Consider the following 19,211-nt stretch of genomic DNA (forward strand, 5'->3'; position numbering starts at 1 on the left):
AAATACAAAAAAATTAGCCGGGCGTGGTGGTGACCGCCGGTAGTCCCAGCTACTCCAAAGGCTGAGGCAGGAGAATGGCATGAACCTGGGAGGTGGAACTTGCAGTAAGCAGAGATCGCGCCACTGCACTCCAGCCTGGGAGAAAAAGTGAGACTCCATCTCAAAAAAAAAAAAAAAAAGAAAAAAAAAGAAAGTAAAAGAAAATAAGGAAGGAAATCATAGCTATAGTTATGCCCCCTATTTATATATTATTTCGTTCTTTCTTCTAGAGTCTTCAAAGTTCATGCACCATTTTTATTATATACTAATGTCCTACTAAATGGAAAATCAATCACAAAAGTAATTTGAAATGCTTGTTTATTTTTAATACAACTCTAACAAGATGAATAATCTGTGTTACTACATCATTCCCATAGGTTATAGTTGTGCATGATATTTATAAAAAATAAAAAAGAAGAAGAGGAAGCAAAAGAAAAAGAAAACAAAATTTAAGAGATGATAGTAGAAAAAAAAAGTTTCTTATATATATGTACAGCTCAATAAACATGTTACCTGGGCCAGGCATGGTGGCTCACGCCTGTAATCCCAGTATTTTGGGAGGCTGGTGTGGGAAGATCACTTGAGCTCAAGGGCTTCAGACCAGCCTGGACACTATAGTAAGCCCCTGTCTATACAAAAAATAAAAATAAAATTAGTTGAGCATGGTGGCGTGTGCCTGTTGTTGCAGCTACTTGGGAGGCTTGAGCCCAGGAATTCAAGACCAGCCTGGACAATGTAGTAAGACCTCATCTCTACAAAAAAACATTAAAAAAAATTAGCCAAGCATGGTTGTACATGGTTGTAGTCCTAGCTACTTGGGAGGCTGAGATGGGAGGATCAATTGAGTCAAGGAGGTCAAGGCTGCAATCAGCCATGATTGTGCCACTGTCCTCCAGCCTAGGCAACAGAGTGAGACTCTGTCTCAAAAAAAAAGAAATGTTAAACAAAAATTTAAAAAGAAAATGTCAACATAATCCATGATTATGTCTTTTCTAGCAATCTAAAGTAAGAAAAAGTGGAGAATAATGAAAAGAAATCTTTAATATCAGATATGTTAAGTAAAGAAAGACCTTCTTAGATCTCAGTTCGAAACTTCAGTGTAGATTCCTTCATTTGCTGCTCATAATGTTTATCAAATTTTTCATTCAGGGCTACTGTAAAGTGATTTTTCCAGTCTCCTGTAATTCCTGTAACAAAAAAGAAAGTGCAATAAATATTAAGTCTTCAAAAAAGAATCATTAGATTTGCTAATTTCATCACTTTCATTAACACCTAATCAAATATTATACTTGTAATTCTCAATTGTAGGAATCAAATGTATACCATTAATGATATACTTTTTTGGGCTTACAAAGATGGATTTGTCCTAATTGGTTTAAAAAAACACATTTAATTCTCTGATTCTTTCTTCTTATGCCATTTACTTTATTTTTCTTCTGAAGTTTCATCTCAGTTGTTGGGGCTCCCAGGATAAGATCCATGTTTTACCCACTCTCAAGGTGTTAAATATCATCTTAATGCTGATAGCACTAAAATCCAGACTTATGGTTTATATATAATGGCCTACATGACTTTGCCACCTGAAAAATGTCCAAATTTTCCAAATTCAATTAGTTCAAAAATAAATTCATTTTATTCCTTAGCATATTGTGTTTTCTCCATTTACATTTTAATGACCTGTGTAGTGTCAACACCAGGTATCTACACATAAGCCTGGATGTTATTCTCTTAACCACAACATTTAATTCATTATTTATATTCAGGCTTTCTTTATATCTACTGCCTCTTAAACACTTCTGCTACTGCCAGCCAGAGAGTGTTTCTCATCTGGGTAATTACAACAGTCCAGCAGGCTTTTCCTGTTTTGCTTTCCAACATACTTCCAACACTCACCTTGCAGAAGGAATTCATCTTCTCTTTTTTTTTTTTTCTTTTTTTTTGAGACAGAGTCTTGCTCTGTCACCCAGGCTGGAGTGCAGTGCAGCTATCTCTGCTCACTGCAAGATCCACCTCCCAGGTTCACACCATTCTCCTGCCTCAGCCTCCCAAGTAGCTGGGACTACAGGCGCCCGCCACCACACCTGGCTAATTTTTTGTATTTTTAGTAGAGACAGGGTTTCACGGTGTTAGCCAGAATGGTCTCGATCTCCTGACCTCGTGATCCACCCGTCTCGGCCTCCCAAAGTGCTGAGATTACAGGTGTGAGCCACCACGCCCGGCCCACCTTCTTTTTTAAACTATTCAAGAGTTCACTTGCCCTCTTGCTCAAGGAGCTCTAAACTTTCCCACTGCAATAAGCCAAAAACCAGAAGACAGAAGATGTGTATCCTAAAAAAATCAGATAGGTTCTGAGGGTACAGCAGCAAGTCACCGTTTGCAAGTAAGACAACCGTTTTAAGTCCTCTGTAATGTTTATATGTAGAATTTTGAAAAAGGAAACATATAATCAAAAGAGTACATAATTAAAATATAGTTTGAGAACTGAATCTCTTTTCAGTGGATCCCTGTTCTGTTTTGTTTTTTTCCCCAGTGCCAGGTTTGTTATTTTACAAATTCCCTGACTCTCTCACTGACAGTATGTTTCAAAGAGCAAGATTTGATTCCATTCTGTTTGTTTCTGCTTCCTCATGTATAAATAGACTGGTGTCCCAGTGCTCTGAATATCTGAATATCTTACATGCCTTTAAATTTGTTAACTGGCTATATCTCATTAGGCTGTGTCTCCCCCCAAATAGAATTTTTTTCTCCTTATATGTTGATATTTTTTGCTAAACAGAGCTGTATTCGAATTTCTATTTTTTGCCACTTACCCTTGAAAGGTGTTTGCCACTTGTTAAAAAAAAGTTGACGAACTATTCTAAACTTATTTCTTCAACTCAGAAAGAGAGAGGAATAAAATCTTTCTGCAGAATTTCTGGTTAGAACTTAAAGGAACTATATGATATATGTTGTAACACTGAGGCACATAGGCTTGGTAAATTACAGCTAGTAGGGTGTGATATTTTTCCAATGCTGAGATTGAGGTGTCTGCTAGTTATTTTAACATAATATAATGCATATACTAAATAATCAACAGGTAATTGCAATATAATAGAAGTGTAACTTAAAGAGTGTATTCAAATATGAGAGACTGCTGAAGAAAACTTAAGCTGGGTTCATAGGCATTAAAATACCTCACTAGATTTTTGCCTATAACCATGTCACCTTGTGACTTCCTCTAGTATCGAGGCAAACCACATTTTTCTCACCCTTTCTCATGAAGGGTGACAATTTCTGGTTCATAATTTCGTCTGGCAGTGTTGTGTAATTTGTGGATGGATTGTTCTTCATCTCTTGGAACGAAGTATGATGTATAATCCTGTCCACAAGCTCCTCTGATGGCTTCCTCTCCAGGAAATGTATCAATTTTATCACCTCTTTTCTGATATCCTAGGGAGAGAAAATGTTTTGAGAACTAAATTGCTAAAATTGCTAAAACTGGATAGATCACTATCTAAACAAAAGAGAAAAAATAAACCTTTCTCTTTTCTCCTACTGATATTGGAATTAGATTTCTAATGAGAAAAAAACACTTTTGGGGGAATTTTATAAAAGCTGTTTTAAGTATAATTTTCCTCATCCATAAAATGTTTATAAAAGATACTTTAAGAATATTCAAAAAACTAAATGAGATGTTTGTGAATGCTTATTATAGTCCTTGATGCATAATCACACTTGATAGATGTTATCTATGAAAACAAACATCATACTCAAAACCTAAAGTCCCCTGTGAAAAATCAGGTTTGGGGCATAAAAATATACAGGCAATTTTCATTTTTCTCCTAATTTATTGGTGTAATTAGTGAGAAACAAAGAAACAAGAAAGATTAAAAAAAGGTGTAAAAATCAAATACTCACAATGCAACATCAGTTGTCTATACACCATAGCTACAAACATCCCCATATCTGTGCCACTCCTATAATATACACCATTATTCAGCTATATCTCTCAGTGCAACTATTTGCAATACTAACCACAATGTGTATTCAAGTGCACATTTCTCTCTATGCCAATCAAATGCTGTTTCTAAATTCTCTGCTCAATAAATTGTAGTTTGCCTTTTTGATTTCAGCTTATCTACCAATTTATTTAGGATAGTATCCTTGGCTATTCTAATTTTGGATAGATGACCCTGTTTTGCTCCCATAATTGTTTAAATAAATCTAATTTACCACATGTGTATTTTTGTAATGTTTTATTTACTTGTCTATCTTACTCAAAAGAGAAGTGGGGATAGTTAATAAGTACAAAAATAGAGCTAGATAGAATGATTTAGTATTTGATAGCATATCATGGTGACTATAGCCGACAATAATTTATTGTACATTTTAAAATAATTAAAAACTATCATTGGAATGTTTGTAACATGAAGAAATGATAAATGCTTTAGGTGATGAATACTTCATTTACCTTGATGTGATTATTACGCATGGTGGCCTATATAAAAATATGGCATGTACCCCATAAATATATACACCTACTATATACCCATAAAAATTAAAAATTGAAATTAAAAAAAGATGATGCTTCAAGACACAAGAAAAAAGATTATATGTATATATGGGTGTAAAATAGGCATCTCACATGTATGTGTATATATATAGAATATATACACAAAATCTTATTTTATATATACAGATATATGTGTATATATATAGTGATAATGTCTTGTTTTCTTTCTACTAGATACATTGTAGAAACAAATAAAAATTAATTTGTATATTCTTAGCCTTATTAATTCAAATATAGAGGAAACCTAAACATGGCTATTATTGACCAAAATAGTGAGTAAGTAGACATGGACAATTTGAAATGGAGGAAGAAAGTTGGAGTAACTATTTAATTTTGTGTGTATTTCAAATTCACTGTCATTAATAGTCTAATTACAGAACACAGTATTGGATAATATAATAAACTGTAGATCATGACTGCTTTTCTTATTCAAATTTGATCTAGTGTTAAATTCTATAAATACATAATTTAATTTATAAAATATTATTTATGATTTTATTTTAAATAAATGCTCACCAAAAACAGCTCTAAAATTACTGAAATACCATAAAGGATTTTAAAGGTTATTCAAATATATGAATAAGACATGGATATCAATTGCTTTTTTGGTGATAGTAAAGGATAAGAAAATAGAGAAAATTTCTCACCTCTTAATAAAGAAACTCATTATGTTTTCTATGTTTTAAAAATTATGAGATATATGTATATATCTCATTTAAAGAGGAAAACTATATACAGCACCTATTACCTACTACTTAACTTATGGAATAGAACATTCACAGTTTTCTTAGTTTTTTTTTTCTTTTGAGTTCCCTTCACCTCTACTCCCATCCCACAAAAACAAAACAATTTAAAAAAAAAAAGAAAGAAAGAAAAGAAAAGGAAAAAAACTGCTAATTTCAAATTATTATCTGCTCTACTTTACAGTTTTCAAACTTAGGTATGAATCTCTAGACAACATACAGTTTGATTTTACCTAACTGATTTGTGTTTTTAAAGTGTATTTCCTTTCATTATAATATAATATCTAATTGTAATACAATAAAATACATTATATATGGATTCTTTGGTATATGTATATCTGGGTTGTTTTCAATTTTTGCAGTTATTAAGAATGCTACTATGAAAATTATTGAATATCTAACCTAATGTACACAAGCCAGAGTTTTTCTAGAGCATATGTCTAAGAGTAGAATTTCAGGGTCTTAAACTATGTGCATGTTTGCCTTTGCTAGATAATGACAAGTTGTTTCCAGTGTTTGTATCTTTCCACACTACGATCAACAGTGTGTTACTTTTCACTGATTCACATTCTAATATTTGTTATTGTCAGATATTTAAATTGCTATCAGTGTAGTGGGTGTAAAACAGGTATCTCATAGTGATTTTTATTTTGAATTACGCTAACAATAAAGCTGAAGAAAAATTAGATGATGAGAAACTTTTAAGGCCATAAAAAATTTGTGCATTGATATTTTAGCATTCTCTTTACACTCTTCTTCTGGAAGTTTGAGTTGATATCTGTGAGACATTATCACTGCATCTTATATACCAAAAACATTTTTATTTTTAAAATGCTAATACTTAGTAAGAGCCATTACTTTTCATCAAATAGCCTATTTATCTCACTGTGCTACATTCTACAGAATTTCCTTAGCTCCATCTTTTACTTCAATAATTCACTATGTAGCCATGTCTAACCTATTATTGAACCCATCTCTTAATTTTTCATATTTATTTTTTAATTATTTTTAGAAATTCTATTTGACTATTTTTTTTCAAATCTGCTCTGTCAATTTTAATAGCTTTTGTTTCTTTGTAATTTTTAAAATTTCATCTTTTATTTATTTAAACATATTAAGCATGGTTATTTTATAGAACCTATCTAACAATTGCAACATCTCTACATTTGCAGACCAGTTAATTGCTTGCCCATGTTGATTCCTTGGGTGTGAATATCTGTGTGTGTGTGTGTGTGTGTGTGTGTGTGTCTGTGTGCATGTTATTGTTTCATGAAGTCAAGATCTTTCAAATTTTTTCTTTGAAATTTTTGAGACTTGCGGTTTAAAATGTATTTATTTTCAGAATATTTTTATTTGCTAGCTTCAAATCTACGCTAAAGTATCTGTATTATTTTGGTCCTTTCCTTTTAAAAATTTACGAGATGGCTGTCATCATTTACTTAAAGGAATATTTTTGTATCCAGAGTATTTTCAAATGCTAACATCTTAGAAATTACCAAGTTGCTTATGTGTTCCCAGTTCCTCACCTCTTTCAGGTCTTCATAGAAAAGAAACAGTACACGTGGACTCTTTCCCTTTTCCCACCAAGATTTTACATGTTTATACCAGGAACCATAAGGAACTAAAATTAGAGAGAAAAACAGTGTAAAAGTGGTGTCATCTCTAAAACTGCTTGAAAACTAGTGTTCGAGCAACAATAGCAACAAATAAATATAAATAGATGATCATGAAATTAGAATAGATCAGCTGTATATCTTAAGCAAAGTTCTCTGCAGCAAGAGAGGCAAAGTATGTTAAATAATCTATGTATGGAAAAATAGTATGAATTTTATCATATAACATAGTTTATGACAGAAAAACAGGGAAAGTTCTCTCATCAATTTGATTTAAAGCTTATGAGAAAATTGTTGAAACTGGTGTGTGTGTGTGTGTGTGTGTAGAATCAAATTGTTAGTGAAGGGAGTTGACTTAGTGAAACTATCAGTGGTCTGACAGTCAGAAGAATATAGTTCCAGTCCCAAATTTACCATTTACAAACTAGATTTGGCAACTAAAACTAGTAACTATATGAGTATTTATTACATTGTTAGTTTACATGGGAAGGAGTGTTCTCCTAGGTACCCTTAGTGTCATTCTCACTCCAGGAAATCAGATTTTAGAAATGATGTAATATAACCAAATGCTGTCTCTTCCTTTTTCTTTCTCTTCCCTCACTCATAGTAAAAATGTTTCATAAAATATAAAGCTGACAAAGTAATATAATGTTGTGTAAGTCAAAAGGTTCTGTTTTGCCTGAAGTCATTATATACCTCCTCTGTTCTTTGACTCCATTAGGGAATTTTTCTTTACAGAAAACGTTCTACAGTGAAATTTATAGTGATCTTATTTCTCCCTTTGTAGTGATGCAAAATTATATTTCTCCGCCATACAGTGGAGATCTTGACAATCTTAAGACATATATATTACTCATTATGCTTTAGCAAAAATTTTCCCAAAATGTAGCAACAAACACAAAGCACATATACCCTATTTGTCTTGAGTCAATATTATCATCTGTGGATATGAAAACACATTATTATTTTTCTTTATAATTGTTACTACATGATCAGAATGGCCTTCTTTAGTGAATACTAGACTATCCTGCACCTTTTCTTCCTCAAATCTAAACACTTTAGTAAAAGTGTTTAATAAAAACAAAAAATTTTCCAGAATATCTGCTCAAGTAACTCTTAACAAATTTGAGAAACCTGGTTAAAATATTCAGATTGCACTCTGGGTAGAATGAGGAAGAGTTTTGTAGATAGTCAAACTTCTTTGTGAATTCCATATTCATATAGAACCTGGCCATTTTATTGGAAATAAGTGAACATTCTCTCTTCTCTAATCTCTCCCCAACGCATTGTTCAATAGAGTTGTAATAATATGGTGTAAAATATTTTTTTCTACTAAAAAGAGACAAGGCAGAAAATCAGACACTGAGTCTCAATCTTGGAGAGTAAAATTACTACCCCCAGCCCCCAAACATACTTCTATATATTTATTTTTAGGTGTTGGACCAGAGTGCTCAGATTCTGCAATTCGCCATCTACATCTGGACACAGTATGCTTGCTCTAAACCTCCAGGCACCTTTAGAATTTCTGTGTTTTAACTATGAATCACGGAAGAAAACATACCAGAACAGATAAAAACTTCTACTCGGAGATGGCATTTGTCTTATATCACCTTGAGAAAAATTCAGTGTAAAGAAGCTATTCCTACCCTGTCCTTGCATGAATTTCTCCACAAACTCTGGAAAGGATCCAGGATTTGGATGACCAGCCACCATTAGAAAGAAATAATAAAAGGAAACAGCCACATCCTTTGCATTCCGGCAAAGATAGATTATCTAAGAGGATGAAATTGTATATTAAACCACTTAACATTTTTTTCAAACAGTCTTATCAAGATTTTTTAAAAAAGGATTTACGTTTTCAAATATAAACATAATACCTGCACAAAACATGTACAATTATTTATAAAGACATCTTCAATAACCTGAGGTGACAGTGGTTTTTGTAGTGTTGTTCTGTTTGTTCTCACTACAAACAGAATAACATTATTATGCCATTTTCACACATAATACCTCATTTGAGTGTTGTAAATTTTATCAATATAAATTAAGTCAGTTACATTATTTATTATTCTCAATGTATAAGTGAAGAGATTAAGCTGAAATTTAGTGATAATATAGCATTGAGAGTAAATCAATGAAAGTAAACCATTTGGCATATCATTCAGTCAACTATACAGTGCTCTGGTCTTTATACTACACCATCACTCTACATAATTAAAAAAAATAGTTCTGAGGTCTCTTCACTTTCAATATTACAGGAAAAAAACATGTTTATGAGGTTCTATTTAGATGCACATTGATCTCATTGAAAATATAACCTCTGCCAACACCTTGTTATGCAGAAGAAATACCAATGAATTAGTTTTCAGAAAACTGTGGTTTTAGTTTCTAGTTTTGGCACTAAGAAAAAACAGTACCAGTAATTTTTGTCCTAAATGTTTTCTTTACTAAACAAATGATTTGTGTTAGATCATCTGTGGCCTATTAGGTCTGATACCCAATGTTACACGAAAAGATCTGTGAAAGTAAAGTCCAGTATCCTTATGGGCTTCTACTTAGGCCCTCAGGCACCTAAACAATGTCATGAAAGGATGCTGTTGAGTATCCACTGTCTATGGAATACGAATAACTAAAGCTACTAAATTGTCTTACTGATGACATTTTCTAACAATTTTGTAGAAATCTAGCTTATTCTTAGATGTATAGCTCTCGTTTTATAGCCCTCTTGTAAAAGCCTCTAAAAACTGCAGAATAAAAGTGAACATTTTTCATATAAAATCCATCATTAGCCATATTGAACTTTTCCAATCTTACTTATAACTCTTCCTAGTTCTTTTCATCTATTAGCTGAATGGAACCCTTTGCCACTGTAGGCATTAATTTACTTCAGAATTTTCACCCCTTGTCTTCTTTGTTCTAGTCTCTCTTTCTTGAATGTTTTCTGTTTCTCAAAATGCTATCCGTATTTTGTAGCTTGCCTTCAGGTCCTCCATGAGGCTTTTTATTTTCCCAGATAGAAAAAAAGAGAGATCTCTCTTTCCCTAAACTTCTATTAGTTTATATTCTTTATTCTGGCAGATCTTATTCAATATCCTAAACTTTTTACTGTACGTGCTCATTTTTCTGTCCTCAAGGGAAATTAGCTCTTTCCTGAAGATACGACTTGCACTGCATCTCTCTTGAGTCAAAGTTACCAGTTTCCCAATGATTCACTTGTGACTGTAATCTGTCTTAAAAATTCTGCACTTTAAAGACCCCTATTCTTTTTGTTGCCATTGCTTTTGGTGTTTTAGACATGAATTCCTTGCAAAGCCAAAATTGACAAATGGGATCTAATTAAACTAAAGAGCTTCTGCACAGCAAAAGAAACTACCATCAAAGTGAACAGGCAACCTACAGAATGGGAGAAAATTTTTGCAATCTACTCATCTGACAAAGGGCTAATATCCAGAATCTACAAAGAACTCAAACAAATTTACAAGAAAAAAACAAACAACCTCATCAAAAAGTGGATGAAGGATATGAACAGACACTTCTCAAGAGACGACATTTATGCAGCCAACAGACACATGAAAAAATGCTCAGCCTCACTGGCCATCAGAGAAATGCAAATCAAAACCATAATGAGACACCATCTCACACCAGTTAGAATGGCGATCATTAAAAAGTCAGGAAACAACAGGTGCTGGAGAGGATGTGGAGAAATAGGAACACTTTTACACTGTTGGTGGGACTGTAAACTAGTTCAACCCTTGTGGAAGTCAGTGTGGCGATCCCTCAGGGATCTAGAACTAGAAATACCATTTGACCCAGCCATTCCATTACTGGGTATATACCCAAAGGATTATAAATCATGCTGCTATAAAGACACATGCACACGTATGTTTATTGCAGCACTATTCACAATAGCAAAGACTTGGAACCAACTCAAATATCCAACAATGATAGACTGGATTAAGAAAATGTGGCACATATACACCATGGAATACTATGCAGCCATAAAAAAGAATGAGTTCATGTCCTTTGTAGGGACATGGATGAAACTGGAAACCATCATTCTCAGCAAACTACCTCAAGAACAGAAAACCAAACACCTCATGTTCTCACTCATAGGTGGGAATTGAACAATGAGAACACCTGGACACAAGAAGGGGAACATCACACACTGGGGCCTGTTGTGGCGTGGGGAGAGTGGGGAGGGATAGGATTAGAAGATATACCTAATGTAAATGACGAGTTAATGGGTGCAGCACACCAACCTGGCACATGTATACACATGTAACAAACCTGCACATTGTGCACATGTACCCTAAAACTTGAAGTATAAAAAAAAAGACCCCTATTCTATTTCTATGATACTTAACTAACTAATCTGTACCTCTCCTATCTGATGCCATTTCTAAGCTTGTGGCCATTCCCTTGCTTTAACTGAAGATTTGAACACCTGCCTCATGGTTTCACTCTCCATTCAAATTCTTTTATCATTCTGTGTAATTTTATTGTTGGTATGTGTGATCTACTTGATTCTCTAAGTTCATGTAGTCATTGATCATTACTTCTATGTTACTTCAGACTTTCGTAACCACTTTTGTAACCAAATACTGAATCTTGCCTTCACCATAAAGGTTTCACTTTTGAAGAATTATCCTGAGCCATAATCTTTTCTTCCAAAAAATCCCGCTTCTTCCTTCTTCCCCATCAGTTATTCCACATACCTCTCCTACAATCAAACCAATGGCTCAAATCCATTGGCCTCAGTGATTTATATTATCTACTAGCCTGTTACTTTTTGTCACTTTCTTCTCTTTATCACTTATAGTTTCTGCTCCATCATTCCAAATATCCTGTAGCTATTTGCATAAAGGATATTTACAAATATCCTGTATCTATTTGTTTTATTTTGTTGTTGTTGTTTCTCTGTAAATCACCCTGGAAATACTCCAAACATGAATCCCTCCAACTATCTCCTAGTGTTTGATAAACTCTGAAAAATAAGCAGCTTTGTGAAGGCTTGGACTGTTATAAATGTATGGTACCTGTTTCCATTTGAGAAATAAGGAGTTAACAGCAAGTCCACCACTATCCTCCAAAGGAAAAAAGTGTCTTGGTCAAATCTCTTAAAAAATAATAATGGCATATCTCCTGGAAAGTACATAACTGGTCTTTACTAATGAGACAGCCCTTATGCATGGAATGACTTCAGCAGGATGTATATGGTCTATCTAGGATTGTTAATGATAAAAACAAACTAACCTGGCAATCTTTGATTTTTGTCTGTAGATCTCCAGGAAATGTCAAATATGCCATGTAACAGATTACAAAATGGAAATATTTAATGACTGGGATATATCCCCTTTTTGTTAGCGATGACTGCAAATAATACTGTAAGATTTTGAAGAACAGCACTGGTGAGAGAAAGGTCTTGAAGAACAGAATTGGTGGTCTCAGACTTCATGTTTTCCCTGTATTTTGAGGTCATGTATAATATTATTTTTAAAGAGCAAAACTGATAGTGTAAACCATCAGCTTAATATGTCTATTACTCCTCATTACCATTAAAATGGCAGAGTCCAAACATCTTAACTTGACTTTCAATATTTCTTCTAATCCGTTCCTAGCTAATCTCCCTTTACTTATTTAACCAATATGTACACTTAATCTTCCAGCCAAACTGAACTGATTTCAGATGCCCCCTCAGATCATCTCTGAATTATCATCACTCCTATACATCATTCAAATATCAGCTGAGATGTTGCTCCTGGATGCCTTCCCTACCCCCAGTGTCTGAGTTAGAATTCTCTCTCTTACTTGACCTATGGTACTTTTTGTCTTGTCTGTTAACCTGTCCTTTTTCTCAAATGGACTATGTGTCCATGAAGACAAGCTTGCATGTGTCTTACTGTTATGTCCCTAACACATAATAGGCACTCAATACATAGTTATTATATGACAGTTATCTGACCTATCCTTTTATGGTTCATTTGCATGCCTAACAACACCAAGCACAGTATTTTGCAAAGGGAGGATATTCAATGCAATTAGTAATAACAACAAATACAAAAGTAGCTACCATTATTGTTTACAATATGCTAGGAATTATGTGAAGCACTTTATAAGCGTTATCATGTAATCCTTATAACAATTCCATGAAAAAGATGTTATTATTATCTTTCTTCTACAGATGTAAAAACTTAGGCTTAGGGAGTGTAACTGGACTTTTTAGAACCACATCTGGCAAAAGACAGAGTTGGAATTAAAATATAGACTCTCTGACAATATTGACTGTATTTATTCCACAATTGTTAAATGTCTATAGATTCAATGAAAGAATAAATAAACAAGTGTGTATAACTGATGAGATCATTCTATCATTTCTTGAAGTTGGATGAAGTTTTGAGAACACTTAACTCTGGTTACCTTACAATTCTTTTCCCAAAATGAGGCAGGAAGAAGTTCAGGTGGCAAATGAGTCTTCACAATTCTTGGAGAATTCATCTCATCTAATTGTTTTACTCCTGATTTTTAAAAAAGTAAAGGTTAGGCAACTTCAAAAATTATAACTATTTATGTGGATTTATATAGATACTTATAAAATAGAAGTAACTCTAAGATTCTATATGGTAATTAGATTGTATGTAACATGAAGTATAAATTCTTGAAGGAATGGACACCCCATTTTCCATGGTGTAATTATTATGCATTGCATGCCTATATCACAACATCTCATGTGCCCCATTAATATTTACATCTAATATATATCCACAAAAATTAAAAATTAAAAGATTCTATATTGTGTTCATAATAATACTATGAAAGAAAGAAATATAGATAGAGAAAATTATGTAGAAAAATATAAAATGAAATAAAATTTCATCACCTGAGAGAAATCATTCATATTTTGGCAAGCAACCTTCTATACAAATCTACTTATATTCTCAAATTTACAGCCATCCCAATACCATGCACACAGATGAACGTTTTGATAGCTTCTAATTGTCTTTTTCTCTCAAAATATTATATTTAAACTGCAATTTCAAGAAACATCCAAAAAATTTTAATGATTTTATAGTGTTATTATACAACCTTTATTCTTTTGTTGATTAGCATCTAGGTTGTGTCCAATTTTCCACAATATTAAAAGAATCTGTGGTAAATATACTTTTGCATATATCATTGAAAAATTTATGGGTATTTTTCTCAATATTTAAAATATCATCACATTTAGCCCACAGAGAAATAAATGTTTACATATTACTAAACTCTGCTGAAGGCATATAAGAATTGTCCTTATTCACTCTATTCCAGACACATGCTGTACACATGCTATACTGCAAAGCCTGTCAAGATTTAAATTTAAATTTAAATTTATATACTGTCTTATGTAGAAGACCTTATACTAATTGCCATTCTTGCTTATAATCTCGTTGCTTCTACCATGTACATACACATACCTTAGAATATATGCAAATAGTTTTTAAAATCAACTTGAACGTTACCATTCATGAGGTTTTCTTTTCTGCATTCCAGGAAAGGTATTCGATTAAAAATTACATCTTCTTTGCACTTTTCCACATCACCCTCTTTATAGATCATATACACAATTTCACTAACCCAGGTTGTACCTGTAAAAATTAAATAAACCTGAGTCTCCTGCTGACCATGTAGAGTTGATGACATTAGTGCTGGATTTATGGATGGAAAAAGTTGGAAGGTACCAATGCAATACTATTTAAAGGGTGTCTGAATAGCCACAGACTCAGGAAATATTTTCTATAATATTTTATGTTTAGGACACAAAAAATAACCTCAAGAGATAAAGATAAATGTTATAGTAAAGCACACCTGAGACCTGTGTCCAAATTTGTTCATGATGAATTGTGACATTGTGCAAGCTGATAACAGTTTTGGACTTAAATTTTTACATCTAAAAAGTAAGAAGACTTGAATAAGCATGCTTCCAATAAAAAATTTTACTGATGGTATATTATGTCTCATGTTGGGTCCTAGGTCAGAAAACTTAGGAAAGGATAAATCTGGTTCCTGTCCTTAGGGAGCTAAAGGGCTTTTGAAGTCAGTGCCATTGTTCAATAGCTACAATAAATTTTGTTTTTATTAAGATACTATTGTATAATATGGCACAGGGATTTAAATAACTGCAAAGAAGGAATCTATAACACAGTGTTCTGCTGGTACTGTTGTTGCTACTGACATGATATTTTGACAAGAAATGCCTTTGAGAGGATGTGATCCTTCAGCTTAGCCTTAATAATTACTGGCATAAATTCACCACTTGTGGGAGGTAAGAAACAGTTCTACCAGGCAGAAGCCCAGTCTCTCTTTTTAATCTAAAGTTGGTACTTAAGAATGTTGTAGTGGTTAGGAAAATAATTGGAAATAGACTATAAGACCTAAATCAAAGGGTCTATCTGAAGAGAGGAGTTGGGGCTCAGGCAAGCAGATAGCAAGCCTTGTAGTTCATACTAAAGAGTCCAAGTTATTTTTATAAAAATCATGGAAAGGTACTGACATATATTAAGCAGAAGAGCAAGATTATCAGGATTGCATTTTAGAAGAATTTCTCTAGTGCCAGAATAAACACAGTAGTGGAGGAGGGATCAACAAAAAGGGAGACAAGAGACCTGTTAAGAGGCTGACTGTGAGACCTATCTACCAGACTAAATGACCAAAACATTTTGACTGATTACAAATGCCAGATGAATAAGCAAGAGGGATTGAATCTAGAATAGCTCACGGGTTTCCTCTTCAGATGACTGGTATTGTGCTTCCATTTATTCCAATAGGGAAGAAAATAAAGAAGCAGATTTAGAGTCAAGATAACCAAGGGCATACTTAGTGTGTTTGGCTTTATTTTTAAGTGGTAAATGGAACAACCAGATGAAGAAATATGAATTCGGACTAGTCTAATTTCTAAAAGCCTATAGTTGTACAACTCCAGAACTATGCTTAAAAATGGAGTTTTGTAGATAGACTTAAAGAGCTGGTGAGCTGAAAGAGAGTTTTAGAGTATCTGTAAAAAGTGGTGGTCATACTCTGTATATACAACATTAATGACACAAGGTAAACAGTTGGTAGTTTCAAATTTTCATTATGGGATGAATACAGGTTCATTAGTACATATTATGTAAGTTTCTAACTGTGCTCAACAACATCCATTTGTCAATGTGCTATTCAAGTTATAGGTAAAAATTGTGGTCATGGAATAGAGCTCCTTTTTCTATGTCCATATCAAAACTACTGCATCTGTTCTTAATATAGAGAATGAGTGTGTGCGACATGAACACCTTGATATTTACCATTTACAGTGTGTTTATTATTTTTAAGTGAAAAAAGAACAACAAAGAGATTTACCAGATTTAGGGTAGGTGGCAATGACAAGATCATCTGGTCTTGCCTGGAATTCTTCCACATTATCCCAATATTTGACAAAATCTTTATACATTAGAATCCCATGGACTTCTTCAAAATTTTCATAATAGTCAAGTTCAGAATTCATTGTGGTACACTGAAAAAAAGCTCTGCTTTATACTTTGTATGTATTTAACAATATTTCATCATTAACAACTATGTATATAACAGAACCCTCCTACATATCTAGCACTTCTTAGTTGTTGCACATAGGGGACAAAAACATAGTAAAGTTGCATATCAAATAGTTTTGATACATAGAGAGTTTTTAACCTTATTAGAAAGATGTCTAACACATAAAAGAATAGGAAAGCACAAGTGATTATGAAGTCAAATGCTTAAAACTAAATAAAAATGTGGATATACTCAATTATATTTATTCTGTGATAAATAAAAACCACAGAGCCTTCAATTTCTTTCAAAATTGCTGGGGCATATAAAAAGACAAAGAGGTCCAGAATTACAGTATTTTAGCAAATTATCCAATTATGTATATGTCAAATAACAATAAAGATCATTACATTTGATTATTATTGCCGGGTACCTAAGTCAGAGATTTTTGATTTCCTGAATATGTATCATTTTTTTAAAATAAACCAAATGCTTGGTGAATGTATTTAAAAGAAAAGAAGATGAAATTAATGACACTGTAATGGTTATATCGAAGAAATGGAATCTCGAGAGTATAAAGGATTCCTCTGTGACCTTTAAAATTACTTTTTTCCCCATTTGATCAATAAGGTAGTGGATACTCCCATTGAATGACTTGGCTAAAAATGATAAGGTTAAGCAAGATGGTTATCATTTCCTAATTCATCTCCTGATCCCATGACAATCTATTTCATGTTCAAGGTTATTAACAGAATTTTTAATTAGGCATACTCTCTTTCATTAGCTTTCAAATTCCTTTAGTATCTTGTGTTTTCAACCGCCAAACTTAGCTTATTTCAAGTTTCTGACATAGCTTCCCAACACATTTTGTCTTTCCTGACATTAGCCTTTCTAGATCTTCCTCCTGTTCACATTTGCCCAAAAACCTGCCTGATAAGTTCTTCTACACGCATAAATTGCCCTAGCCCTTAGGACAATCTCAACTTTTAAAAAACCTTCCTCTACATCATATCAGATGTAATGTCACCAAAAATATGAGATTTCTATTTCCAAAATGCAAATTAGCCTTATCAATAAATCACTTGTTCCCCAAGCCTTCTCCTTAGTCTTAGAAAATAGATCTTTCACTAGAAGAAATGTGTATAAAATGCACCACGATTTGTCCTGCCTATTGGTTTGCTTACTCATGTGAATTACTTTCTTGGTGTTCAGCCAAGTTTGTAAGAATTGGCTTATAGTCAGCTGGGAGTGGTAGATTTATCATTAAGTGGTTGGCTGACTTCCAGCTACCCCTTCATAGTCAATTTTGGTCTGAGAGGCAAAGTAGGTAGCATGTAATAAAATATCTTTTCTCATTCTATTCCTTTTGGTAAATTGTCTCATATTACAATGTATGGATTTACTTCCTATGTGATCCCCATTTTCTCAAAAGATCTATTTCAGTTAGAAATTGTCAATTTTGTATCCTAAGTATGTAGGTCAGTTGTTCAGAAATAAACATCAATAAAAATTGTTAAAATTGTGACTTATAAATTCAATTAAACTCAGAAAGTGTTTTTCCTTCCCTCTCTCCTTCCTCTCTTTCTTTCTTCCTTTCTGCATACTCCCCTCCTGCATCTTCCAACCTGCCTTTTATCCGGCAAATATTCCCTGTGTGAATGCCTACCCTGTTCCTAGGCCCTGTAGTCAGTGCTAGAATACTATGGTGGATATAGATACATAGGGTTCTCATAGTCCCTACTTTCTTAAATTTACCTGTATGAGGGCAAAGTGACTTTTGTACATGTTTCTATCCCAGTCTCCAGCACTATGACACAAAGTAGATGTTCAGAAATATTTAAGTTCACTTATTAGATCAAGGAGCTCTCTAGTTTCTACTAAGTAAGGATTCACAGATTTAAAAGGCAATATATGTCAATGACCTACATATTAATTATTTACCAAGGACTTTGGATTTCTGTCATATTTATCTGAAGTTTCTTACATGAAAGTAATGCCCCTATTTGCAAGACCCCTTATCACAGGAACACAAAACTAAAAGTCAATCTCTATTCTACCTCCTTCTACACTGCTTGCTTTATTTTCTCATTGGTAAAATGGAGAACATGTCCAGGATTCAGCACTTTTAAGATATCAATGCTACTGTAATTTTACATTAAAGCAATATGCAACAAAATACTACATAAATGTAAAATATTATTTTTAACAACAAATTATTTTAAAAGGTCTTAAATGCTTTACATCATTAATTAAAGTATCAATGAAGACATTGGTCTTTGTGTATTTTATTTTTAAGAGCTTTGTAATATATAATTTGCATTCTATATTTTATATATCTAAAATCTAAGTATTGATATTAATAATATAAAAGTACAACCTGTTTAGTTGATCCTGTAAAAGAAATTGATGTAGTTTAGATCTCTTCAAATACCAAGGCAGATCTTAAGCTGCAAAAAAGGATGAGAACCACTTCTGCATTTGGAATGTTTCTGGTGAATTTATATCCTGAATGCCAGAGAAGGAGGTGGAGATTAATTTGGGGGCTTGGCTTCATGAAGTCCATGATGCAATCGTTAATGTAGATATAAATACATACCTGCAGCTGCAGTAACCACACAAAGTCATGTTCATTCATGGAGATGTAGAAATATCCTGCTGTTATTTTTTTAATTATTTGGCTCATATTCAAATTCCCAAATCTGCCGTCAGGGGTTGGGGAAGAAGGAG

At 33.2% G+C, this 19,211-nt stretch overlaps 1 protein-coding gene across 1 annotated transcript; it reads right to left on the reverse strand.

Moving 5' to 3' along the window:
- Window positions 1–340: 340 nt before the first annotated feature.
- Window positions 341–18,958, reverse strand: SULT1E1 (sulfotransferase family 1E member 1). Its single transcript, XM_024246114.2, has 8 exons — window positions 18,862–18,958; window positions 16,317–16,470; window positions 14,444–14,569; window positions 13,365–13,462; window positions 8,594–8,720; window positions 6,861–6,955; window positions 3,288–3,468; window positions 341–1,226 (listed from the first exon to the last, which is right to left on the reverse strand). Exons 2-8 carry the CDS (start codon window positions 16,459–16,461, stop codon window positions 1,114–1,116), a joined length of 885 nt encoding a protein of 294 aa, XP_024101882.1. The 5' UTR covers window positions 16,462–16,470; window positions 18,862–18,958; the 3' UTR covers window positions 341–1,113.
- Between the last annotated feature and the right edge of the window lie 253 nt (window positions 18,959–19,211).

Source organism: Pongo abelii, chromosome 3 (assembly GCF_028885655.2).
Source record: "Pongo abelii isolate AG06213 chromosome 3, NHGRI_mPonAbe1-v2.0_pri, whole genome shotgun sequence".
Classification (NCBI taxonomy): Eukaryota; Metazoa; Chordata; class Mammalia; order Primates; family Hominidae; genus Pongo; species Pongo abelii.